Source organism: Thermobia domestica, chromosome 2 (assembly GCF_964235325.1).
Source record: "Thermobia domestica chromosome 2, izTheDome1.hap1.1, whole genome shotgun sequence".
NCBI classification, from domain to species: Eukaryota; Metazoa; Arthropoda; class Insecta; order Zygentoma; family Lepismatidae; genus Thermobia; species Thermobia domestica.
This window is the reverse complement of record NC_137455.1, coordinates 313,793,157-313,805,959: the sequence shown is the minus strand read 5'-3', so window position 1 is coordinate 313,805,959 and position 12,803 is coordinate 313,793,157. Positions and strand designations below refer to the sequence as shown.

The following is a 12,803-nucleotide window of genomic DNA, read 5'->3' as shown; positions in this document are numbered from 1 at the left end:
AAAGACCTTCAGCAGCTTTCCTAATATAAAGAGCACCATCAGTCAGGAAAAGGAAAATATTGTCATATTTCACACCATTCGGCTACAAAAATGTGCAAAGATTCATTGAACAGCCTGGCAATTGTCACATGATTCGTGACTGAAAGTTCTTTAGTCTAGCAAGAAATGTTGTGGAAATTGTTTCGTTACTTTTCAGTACCGGCAAAGGCGCCGATTTTTATGTAAATTTGGGGGGGGGAAGGGCATTGAGATGGAGAAGGCACACATGAGGATTTCAAGACAAATTGCATTCAAATTATGCCTAATATTGTATATTTTTAAATACAATAAGGGGGTCAACATGAGCTTTGGGGAGGCCCGGGCACCCTCGCCCCCTCCAGGATCGACGCCCTTGAGTACCCGTGCACCTACTATAACATTTCCCACTTTTCTAACACTAACAGAATCACTAGTTGCGTCATTGCTCACCAAAAGTTTTCCGTTTTTACACACGGACCTAATGTGTGTTAATGTTTCTTTATAGCACTTGGGTAGATAGTTTTTTCGAAAGAGTTGACTCATCTGGAGGACTTAAGTTCGTATATTTGGTAAGGAAATCTCGAAGTTTGTGATTGTTTATCATATACAGGGGTATGTCAGCATGTCATTAGCTAGCCTATTCCTTTTCCGATGTTGATTTCTTTCGAGAGAAAGAAAAGAACAATTTGTTGTGAAATTTAGAGTAAAATAACAGAAAATTATAAGAAATATGTATTTATTACAAAAATGTCCAAAATATTTTACATATTTTTTTTTCAAAAAATATGTACTTTTATGTGAAATAAAATTTGTAATTTACACTTGCAGACTCTTAATTTGGATAATACACTTTGTTTTGGGCATGTACGTGTTCGAAAAGAAATATGTTTTCGCATACAAATTCGGGCCTTACTCATCACGATAGCTTTCAAACTAAAGCGATGTTTTATTTATTTTTTTACTTTATTTAATTTTATTTATTTATTTATTTTGGAATTGATAGATAAAGCAGTTACCTCAGTAAGTTCGTTAAGGAAGTAAATCCGTTAACATTCTCACGGGTAACGGTGAATTACGGCTATCCATTACTCCATATGATAACTCATAACTGAAAGCGTACTTTTATTTATTTATTTATTTTGTTATTGATAGCTAGAGCAATTACCGCAGCTGAGTTCGTTATTAAAGTAAATCCATTAACATCTTCATAGTTAACGGTAAATTAATGTCCGTCCATTATTCCATACGATAACTCATAAATGAAAGCTTATTTATTTATTTATTTGCTGTTGATAGCTAAATCAATTACCTTAGATGAGTTCGTTAATGAAGTCAATCCTATAACATCTTCACGGGTAACGGTGTATTGTGTCCATCCATAATTCGACACGATAACTCTTAAACGAAAAGTGAATTTCTGAATTCCATTTATTGCAATAGCTAGCTAGAACGATTATCTCAGCCGTTTGTTAATGGAACCAACCTGTTAAGATGCCTAATCACTGCGAAATTAAAATGACGCTAATTTTACAGTACTTATATGATATCTTCAAATAGATAAAATATAATCCAAATGCGGAACAAGATCGTTCTAGACAATATTATTTTGCATGAGATACGGTTATCACGACTCACCTAGTAGCTGTCTGTTTGCAGCCATTTAGAAACGCGAAAATAAATGCCAGTTTCCAAAATGGCTGAAAATCGAAAGCAGATAAGTGAGTCGTGATAACGCCATCTAAAGTAAAATAAATATTGTCTAGGGCGCTCTTGTTCCATATTTCGATTATCTTTTATCTATTTGAAGATATCACATAATTATTGTAAAATTAGCGGTACTATAATTTCGCTGTGATGGGGCCTCTTAACATCTTAATGGGTAGTGGTGACTTTAACGGCGGGTATCCATATTCGTAAAACAAATGTATATAATTTTAGAATACCTGAAGTTACACATCACACTGTTCTCCACCGGTTGACATCTACCGGGCGAAGCTCAAACTTCTACAAACAAAAATAAATGTGCCATTTGTGTGATCCTCTATATTGTATTTTAGCAGGGTTTATTTTTTATGCATTATTCTGAATGGATTGGCTTCAGTTTAGCTTTCGCTTTCAGAACCGAAGCTATATGAGAGGTGGGTCTACAGTTTTTAAGGTGAAATTCAAATGACAGTAATGCGTTCCAAATTTCAAGGTTCTCCCACCAGGAATCGAACCCGGAACCCCGTAAGAATTTAGACAAAAAATATTTAATGGATTATTTTTAATATTCTGCGTAATTATTAAAACACTATTGCATCATTTATATTTAATGCTTTATAATATTTACTCAGGGAAGCGGCACTTTCACAGCCTTCATGGACGCTACGTCACTGAATAGGAGGTGAAAAGCTTTCTTTCTTTCTTTTTTTATGGTTTTGCATCTAGACGGAGTTCTTTCTCTGTAGAACAACGCGTCCAGTGGTAGAGAAGAAATAATATCAACTTAGTGCATGAACTAGACTCGGTTCCATTTCTCCCTTTCGCTCTCTCTCTCTCGGAGCTGTACACTGACACACTAAAAATTTCTTCCTCGACTGCACCGATTATACTCTCTCAGTGGGCATTTTGTTCTCATTTTCATCTAACTCATATGTCGTTGTCGTTGGTACTCCTGAGTGCGAGCTCAAGGAGCATCTTTTTGGGAGATGGAGAGTTGGTACTCCTGTCTCCGTGACAAATGACTTGGACCTCCCATTGTCAGACGAAGGAAAAACATCCGGAGTTGGAGTGAGAAAGAACATTTTTAAAATGAACCCCTTAACAACAGCAGAGTTTCATCGCCGTAACTAAGGAGGGAAGATTTCGCCCGGCACGGCCCTGGCGCACTGGATCCACAACGCTGCGGGGAGCCTCACAGACCTGTCAAGGGCGGAATACTGGACTAATGCAGGAGAGGCACTAGAATGAGTGAGTTTTTATCCCCGTACACTTGCTTAGCGTTTCCTCTTTGCTCTGATAAAAGTGAAAGAGGTCTTTGTCCAGGAATTGGTGCCAAGTACAGGTCTCCGGTTCTCTTAATATTATGTTCTTCGCACTGTACTACAATAAAACTAATCACATTTACAACGGTCATCCGTTTAAACTTACTTTTCCTATCGATTTAACTTAGTACGCTCTTGTTTGTTTATGAATTTTAAAAGATGGAAATACTTAGTGTATAATATTTAGTTTAGCCTTACATTAAATTAAAATATTTGCATTTAAAGTGTGCAACTAAGAAATAAGCAGGTAGGACATATCGCTCACGTAGAAAATATACGAGGAGTATTAGAAATTCTACTTGGATAATCTGAAAATGGCTTTTAAAATACGAAATAAAATCCACATGCCTCCTTTTCATAATAATGGCAAGTTCGTGTGCATTGATAAATCACTAATAATATAAGAGTGTTACGATATGGCACTATGTATAGTAAAGTGCCTCGCGCACCACAACTGATTATTCGCATATCTTCTGGAATGCCTAGCTACATTCGTAACGGATAGTAAACACGGTGCAACGATACACATGGATATATCAGTGCATCACCACACTTCTTGGATAACTTCTGCGCAGGGCTGCTAGGTCTACGGCTCTGAATCCATCAGACGAAGAGACAAGTTACAAGCTAATAATGACAATAATCTAACACATCACTAGTGGTGAATCTTGAGGAAAGTAACATCGATGAAATTACAACGTTACTACTACAAACTAAGAGAAGATTTTTTTTTCTAATTTTCTAATTCTTGTACAAGAATTAGCTTTAGATATTTTTTCCCTTAGCTTGTAGAGATATAATCATAATTTTCACTGATGTGACTTCCCCGACGATCCGCCACTTCATATCCGACAAATTACTTCACAATCAGAAATATGTTCGACAACTTGCAATGACGCGTTTAGATATGTCTTCAGGTTTCTGGTGGATGAGCCCAGCATTTGCCGTAAGTGCAACGTCTGTTTTATTAGACCATCACTTAAACCTTGTCCACTGCACACGAACTCTTCGGACATCGTATAATCAAAAGTTGTAGATCAAACGTGTTCATTCAACCATCTGGATGAATATACGGGAACTCTTTCTTACTAACTTTACAACTTCTGGAGTATATAATATACAGGTAGAACCATATTTAAAATACTTAATGCATCATCCGATTCGAACGAAATTCACATCACAGAATGCGTGTTTGTAGAAGTTATGCAGATCTCAGTACGAAGATCCAAGCACATCGGCCACCTACGAAGTAGAGGACAGGCTGATAGTTGCTGCTAGTAGATGGAAGGTGGTCGAAGAACACGACAAATGTATTTTAGTTATATATACAGCTACGTTGTGTGACTGTTTGCAATATCAGGGCAACGCTATCGAAAGCAAATTGTGAACTTAAATGATTTGGAGTGTGCTGGGAAAGGGCGGATACTCGTCCCGCAGAACTACCACTCATGTGGATTATGACATGTGTTGTATGATGGGATGGCGCTCGACTACCGGTCAGGCTTCGACAACAATTATAGCCCAACAACTCCAAGATCTACAGCTAGCGTGGAACACCATACCCTAGACTTCAGCTCTGTATGATCACCTATCTGCCTAAATAGATGTTGTTCTGAGTGGTTACGCGTTAAGGTAATATTGTTTATTTTTGAACACCGTCTATAACATAATCTGAATGTCCTACAGGTGCCATGTTCGAATCACATCACCTACAACCACTTCTTTGAATGTCAACTTTAAGTCAGATCCGTCAGTTTCTACTGCGAGTTCATAAATGCGTTTCTACCAACTTGACTATGATGTTTCCGATACGTATTGTCTCTGATTCGATTCTTAGAGGGGTACATGCTGATTAAACATAATCAGAGAAAGAAGTGCAACTTGATTTTAGATTTTGCTTGAGGCTGGTAAGGTTTCCACAAACAAGAATTTCACACTTCTTATTTGCATATAAGTATACAAGCATAGGCGCCGACTTGAAGAAAATATTGGGGAGCCCATACAATGAATAAATATATCATACTCAGCCCTTTTCTATCAACTGCTTGATGAAAGCCCCCTTCCCTCCAGATCTCGGTCCGCTGTATCCGCTCCGCTGCGAAATTCACGATCTAAGTCAAATTTGCATAAAGACATTAAAACAAATTCAAGTTTAAAATTAGGGAATTTGACAGTAAGTTTGCGCAACACATGATCTTCACTTGTCATATCAGTGCTGCCAGAGTGTTGGTTGAAGCTTCAGCTCTATTAAACACAGCTTTGAAAATGACATTTTCGATCAAATCAGAAGGCTGTTTCTAATATTGAATTAAAGGTACGACGAAGCTTATGACAGAAATTCTTGCTCCTCTTTGTTAATTTTTCCTCAACTGGATTATATCGGGGGGCGAGGACTCCACCTTTAAATATTGGGGAGCCAAGAGTGTCCTGCCCCCCAAAGTCGGCGCGTATGTATACAAGTAACTAACATATGTATTACTCAAGCTCAAGAGAATAGGAATTGCTTCGCTTCAAATGAACCCTCTATTAGACCACGTTTCCATCTTATATGAATCTTGTAGCTGTCATAAAAAAGAGCTTGCTACCCGATCTTTCTATCTACTGTTTAGATTTTACAACTTCTTGTAAACAAGAAAGGTATCACTACCCTTGCAGCACTGTGCTTTAGTGGACAAACAATTAACCTCCTCACTAAAAACGTGTATTTTGGCGCACTCTCCCTCCCTGTCCAAAAGAATCCGTTGTTTCGGAAGCGGCAAAACTGGTTTTTCCTTTGTCAGCGGGAGGGCGATAGCAGGTAGCAAGCGAGAAGTCCCAGAAAGTTGGACACTGTTCAACTCTTTGCAAGATGGAAAAAATGTTTTATGACCCTTTCAAGACTATGTGTACACGGTAAAATATGGCAGGGTTTCAAGATTTTTTTTTTTTTTTTTTAATGACAGCTACAAGATTCATGTAAGATGGAAACGTGGTCTTAGGAAGCAATCTGTATTAATAAGTGACACGTTCAGTCAACCCTGTCCTTTCAAAATAGGCTCATTCACTAGTGACGCATCGTTGTCAACCTCTGTTCTATGAGTGAAATGAGTTTATTGGAATCGCAGATAGTTGCCTCAACGCATTTTATTGTACCTATGGAACTGAGTTGAGTGCCATCGGCCTTCCAGGGCTTATGCAGCTTGGTACGACTTGAAACGAATTCTCGAACACTCTCGACATGATCAGCACCTGTTGACGTGGAAGATTGTCCAGGTCTGGGATCTTCTTCCGTCTACGTTCTGCCTGATTTGAAGCGTTTAACCCACACGCAGTATTGACTTCTGTATATGCAGTGCTCCCCGTATACACGCTTAAGCATTTCGAATGACCATGTGCAGTTCTTTCCGAGCTAGTTGTAAAATTTCACATGAACAATTATTCAGCAAGACCCTTTAGTCTACACCACCTAAAAATCCGACATTGAGGTACACATATTGTTACTTAAAATGTGCTAATCCGAAGACTAATCAAGCTAATATGGTGCACCCAAAAAATACACATGCTAGAAATACTGCTGGGCGCCATCGCTAGTTGCAATAACCTACAATGAACGGTTTACGTGTATTTTAACCAATCCAGTCTTTTTTTTTTTAACTGAATTGATCTTTTGTGTTACAAACAATCATTAACCAGATATCACAATTTAAACTTCATAAGGTTATCAACTAAGTAGATAAGTATACAATTAAAGCAATTGAAAGAAATTCGTAAATTTTGGTACATGTACTCACCATTTTCGTTCTCCGTTGTTTTGGCTGCGGCGGTGTCCACTGGCTCTGGAAATATGACTGCCGTGTCACTTCGTTGTAAATATTCCCTAATTTTCTCCTCTTCCGTCGGCTCACCATTTAGTCGTTCAGACTTGCCATTTTGGACAGAATGGTTGTGCTTCGAATCCAGTTTATGGTGGTTCTGATTATTGTCAGGGCTGGCTTCGGACTTCTCATTAGACACTTCATCCAAATTCACTGTAAAAAGAGAACACACAATTACGAATTGTCTATGTTTTAAAATTTTAAGTATAAGTATTTGGTTAGGTTATGTGATATTGCAACTGAATATTATGTGAAAAATGATAAATTGTTCATCCCACCCTCGTTCCTTTCAATAAGTTATGTATTTATGATCACAGAAGTTAAGTTAGCTTAAATTATTCTTGTTTTCAGGTTGATTCTTTCCACTGATTCAATGGGTAATCATTTGCGGAACTTCAACGAAATGGTAAAATAATTTCATAAATGGTAGTCTAACTAGATCTTCGGGAGTCAACGCAACAAATCCACTAATCCCTCATTGATTCACACATCAGTAAATCTGTGAAACCACTAGACGTAAAACCTTAAAAGTTTTCTATGATCCCCATCAGGGGCGTACCCACGGGTGGACTCCGCTGGGTCTGCACTCCCCCCCAAATAATTCATAATTATTTATATATATATATATATATATATATATATATATATATATATATATATATATATATATATATATATATATATATATATATATATTTGTACACATTCTTAATATAACTATACTTGATTTATCAGAGAAATGATTGATGTAACTTAAATATTTAATCTTTCATTTCATCTATACTCATTCTTCTCTTGTAAAAGCGATTTAGATCTAGTTCTATCATTTTTTCTGCGAATATAGATGACTGCACTTAACGATACTTATCATCTTTTCCGGCGCAGAAAATAACACTGGCTCAGTGTACATAGGGATAGTGTGTTGTAGAATTGGACCTCCTAAACTCTGAACACCTCCCAACAAAAATTTCTCAGTGCACGCCTGATTCCCATGTATCCTCAATAATATAATGGTTTACGAAACATGACCCTTACGGGAAGAAAGGATGCTTCAAAATATTCGAATAAAAAGAAATCGTGAATTTCCGTGTAAGGTAAAAAATACATGGACAGAGACTGTAGTGGCATCTATCGGCAAAACTTGTCCCTTTAAACCAACCTTAAGTATGGTTCTACGTGTAACACAACTTTCTATTGGCTACACATAGAAAACGTAAGCACGAACGCAACGGACACTTGCATGAAAATCCGCCCTAAGATGAAACATGATGTAATGTGGGGGTCTCACTCATTCCGTAACAGTTTGCGTTAAATCAACGCATAATCTCCATTGTAATTTGTGATAGTCAACATTGCAGTTATGACTACTTACTCCATTATCTATATTACATCGCGACGTGCAAAGACCATTTGCGAAGACTGTTACGGAATGAAGCCCTGAGACCTACTTCAGTAAATCACCAACTGGGGGCCCTGAAAGTCATATAAAATGTGTATTAGGATTTGAAATTCTAAAGGGGGGGGGGCGTATTTCGTATTTTCTAAGGGACAGAAAAATGTTTCAAGTTACGGCATAGGAAAAGCATTCTCCATCAAAATGTATATTTTTTTCTTAATAAATTAGCAAATTTCAATTTCTAGTTGCTAATAATCTAAATTTGTGACTTTCCATATTAGTTAAAGTCTCTTCTGCATTTCTAACTTCCTTCTTTGTGATAATCACTCACTTTGAATTAGTGTGTTGTAAATGTCTTTCATTTTATCTTGAATTAATGTCATGTTCTAAGTTTAAGTAACCCTGGTTAGTAAGTAAGCAACTTGTGTATTTAGACTGTATAAGTTTATTATTATTATTATTATTATTATTATTATTATTATTATTATTATTATTATTATTATTATTATTATTATTATTGTCCATACGACTTCATCGAAAGGAAATTCCCGAAAGTGTTGCGTATGTCCTTGTGATGTCGTATGCAAGATATGATGAATTTATCATTTTGGTATTATCATTATTAAGTATTCTGCTTGTTGGCAAGCCTGTGGTAATATAGGCGTGGTCAATTTTTTTCTTCCATTAGATGAGAAAATTACTAAGTAGAATACGCAATTCTTGCTAGAACGGTACAAACTACCAGGATCGTGATGAATGGTGAATGTAGTGTACTTATCTTTAGTTTTTTATTCAGTTTTAATCTAAATTCTTCTAAAAACAAACAAAAAAAATTGAAGCAAATTGTGAATATCGTATTGGGAAAATTGTTTAGGAAAGTTACCAATACACATGTTTTCATCTTTATGAAGTTATGAAATATATATATGGTAATATATTGCTTGTGACTGAGAGATAGTGTGTTCATCTTTAGTCCTTATTTCAACCCTATACTATGTGAGTTCTTTATGCACTGCATCATGTGCATGGTATTGTCCACCATTGTTCCATTTCTTTTCACTTTCATTTTCCAATAATTCTTTTATCAGAATTCCGTCTTACCTGCAACTTGCGTACAAGAAGATTGTTGCTTCAAAATTTCAAGTTGTTCGCAGAGAGTAGTTTTGCAAATGTAGAGAACGGCAAAAACAGAACCCTTCCGGTTGGTTTAGTGAGTGATTAGTGCGTTTTCGTTGGTGAACGTGGTCCCGGATTCCATTCCCGGTGAGAGAGCATTGGAGGCATTGACATTCGGATTTCATCTTATAAACTGTAGGTCCACGTCTCATATTGCCTCGATGGTGAAAAGGGATGATAAATTTCGATAAACAAATAAACGAGGCAAACAAAGGAAAGAATATTTTGAAGCATCCTTTCTTCCCGTAAGGGTCATGTTTCGTAAACCATTATATTATTGAGGATACATGGGAATCAGGCGTGCACTGAGAAATTTTTGTTGGGAGGTGTTCAGAGTTTAGGAGGTCCAATTCTACAACACACTATCCCTATGTACACTGAGCCAGTGTTATTTTCTGCGCCGGAAAAGATGATAAGTATCGTTAAGTGCAGTCATCTATATTCGCAGAAAAAATGATAGAACTAGATCTAAATCGCTTTTACAAGAGAAGAATGAGTATAGATGAAATGAAAGATTAAATATTTAAGTTACATCAATCATTTCTCTGATAAATCAAGTATAGTTATATTAAGAATGTGTACAAATATATATTTCTCTGATAAATCAAGTATATAAGGGTCATCTATATATATATTTGTACACATTCTTAATATAACTATACTTGATTTATCAGAGAAATGATTGATGTAACTTAAATATTTAATCTTTCATTTCATCTATACTCATTCTTCTCTTGTAAAAGCGATTTAGATCTAGTTCTATCATTTTTTCTGCGAATATAGATGACTGCACTTAACGATACTTATCATCTTTTCCGGCGCAGAAAATAACACTGGCTCAGTGTACATAGGGATAGTGTGTTGTAGAATTGGACCTCCTAAACTCTGAACACCTCCCAACAAAAATTTCTCAGTGCACGCCTGATTCCCATGTATCCTCAATAATATAATGGTTTACGAAACATGACCCTTACGGGAAGAAAGGATGCTTCAAAATATTCTTTCCTTTGTTTGCCTCGTTTATTTGTTTATCGAAATTTATCATCCCTTTTCACCATCGAGGCAATATGAGACGTGGACCTACAGTTTATAAGATGAAATCCGAATGTCAATGCCTCCAATGCTCTCTCACCGGGAATGGAATCCGGGACCACGTTCACCAACGAAAACGCACTAATCACTCACTAAACCAACCGGAAGGGTTCTGTTTTTGCCGTTCTCTACATTTGCAAAACTACTCTCTGCGAACAACTTGAAATTTTGAAGCAACAATCTTCTTGTACGCAAGTTGCAGGTAAGACGGAATTCTGATAAAAGAATTATTGGAAAATGAAAGTGAAAAGAAATGGAACAATGGTGGACAATACCATGCACATGATGCAGTGCATAAAGAACTCACATAGTATAGGGTTGAAATAAGGACTAAAGATGAACACACTATCTCTCAGTCACAAGCAATATATTACCATATATATATTTCATAACTTCATAAAGATGAAAACATGTGTATTGGTAACTTTCCTAAACAATTTTCCCAATACGATATTCACAATTTGCTTCAATTTTTTTTTGTTTGTTTTTAGAAGAATTTAGATTAAAACTGAATAAAAAACTAAAGATAAGTACACTACATTCACCATTCATCACGATCCTGGTAGTTTGTACCGTTCTAGCAAGAATTGCGTATTCTACTTAGTAATTTTCTCATCTAATGGAAGAAAAAAATTGACCACGCCTATATTACCACAGGCTTGCCAACAAGCAGAATACTTAATAATGATAATACCAAAATGATAAATTCATCATATCTTGCATACGACATCACAAGGACATACGCAACACTTTCGGGAATTTCCTTTCGATGATGTCGTATGGACAATAATAATAATAATAATAATAATAATAATAATAATAATAATAATAATAATAATAATAATAATAATAATAATAATAAACTTATACAGTCTAAATACACAAGTTGCTTACTTACTAACCAGGGTTACTTAAACTTAGAACATGACATTAATTCAAGATAAAATGAAAGACATTTACAACACACTAATTCAAAGTGAGTGATTATCACAAAGAAGGAAGTTAGAAATGCAGAAGAGACTTTAACTAATATGGAAAGTCACAAATTTAGATTATTAGCAACTAGAAATTGAAATTTGCTAATTTATTAAGAAAAAAATATACATTTTGATGGAGAATGCTTTTCCTATGCCGTAACTTGAAACATTTTTCTGTCCCTTAGAAAATACGAAATACGCCCCCCCCCCTTTAGAATTTCAAATCCTAATACACATTTTATATGACTTTCAGGGCCCCCAGTTGGTGATTTACTGAAGTAGGTCTCAGGGCTTCATTCCGTAACAGTCTTCGCAAATGGTCTTTGCACGTCGCGATGTAATATAGATAATGGAGTAAGTAGTCATAACTGCAATGTTGACTATCACAAATTACAATGGAGATTATGCGTTGATTTAACGCAAACTGTTACGGAATGAGTGAGACCCCCACATTACATCATGTTTCATCTTAGGGCGGATTTTCATGCAAGTGTCCGTTGCGTTCGTGCTTACGTTTTCTATGTGTAGCCAATAGAAAGTTGTGTTACACGTAGAACCATACTTAAGGTTGGTTTAAAGGGACAAGTTTTGCCGATAGATGCCACTACAGTCTCTGTCCATGTATTTTTTACCTTACACGGAAATTCACGATTTCTTTTTACAAATTTCAACCAACAAAGTTCAAATGTTTAGGAAAAGAATTTCATAATCTATCGAAGGCAATAATCCGTGCCGATTTTTTTATTTAGAATTTTCTTCATTGTTGAAATGGATATCCAAATCTTTAACAATGGAACTGTTTCAACAATTAAGAAAATTCTAAATAAAAAATCCTCACGGATTGTTCTCTTTAATAGGTTATGAAGTTCCTTCTCTTAAAATTTGAAGTCTCTAGGTTGAAATTTTAAAGAGAAATTGTAAATTTTCGTGAAAGGTAAAAAATACATGGGAGAGATAAGAAGACTGTAGTGACATCTATAGGCCAAACTTGTCCCTTTACACAAACTTAAACAACTTTCTCAATTGGTTACTCACCCACATCGCACGCAAAGAACGCAACGGACGCGTGCATGAAAATCCGCGTTTAGGGAGTTATATTTGGTTCAGATGACTGAAGCAGCAGCAGAACCTTAAATTACTTCCATGCTTTATAAATAAAGACAAAGGAACTACATTTGACGATTAAAAGCCTTAAGAAATGTACATTATCTCTGGAGGCCTTAATAGTAGATATTTCACTGAAATAATCCCAGATCACATTTTT

The 12,803-nt window shown here is 36.0% G+C and overlaps 1 protein-coding gene across 5 annotated transcripts in view; it reads right to left on the bottom strand.

Moving 5' to 3' along the window:
- zfh1 (Zn finger homeodomain 1) overlaps positions 1 to 12,803 on the bottom strand; it is a 746,119-nt gene that overhangs the window by 289,548 nt on the left and 443,768 nt on the right. For all 5 annotated transcript variants that reach the window (XM_081748992.1, XM_081748988.1, XM_081748990.1 and 2 more), the window contains exon 3: positions 6,815 to 7,051. In XM_081748992.1, coding sequence (XP_081605118.1) covers positions 6,815 to 7,051 — 237 coding nt within the window. The remainder of the gene's footprint in view (positions 1 to 6,814; positions 7,052 to 12,803) is intronic.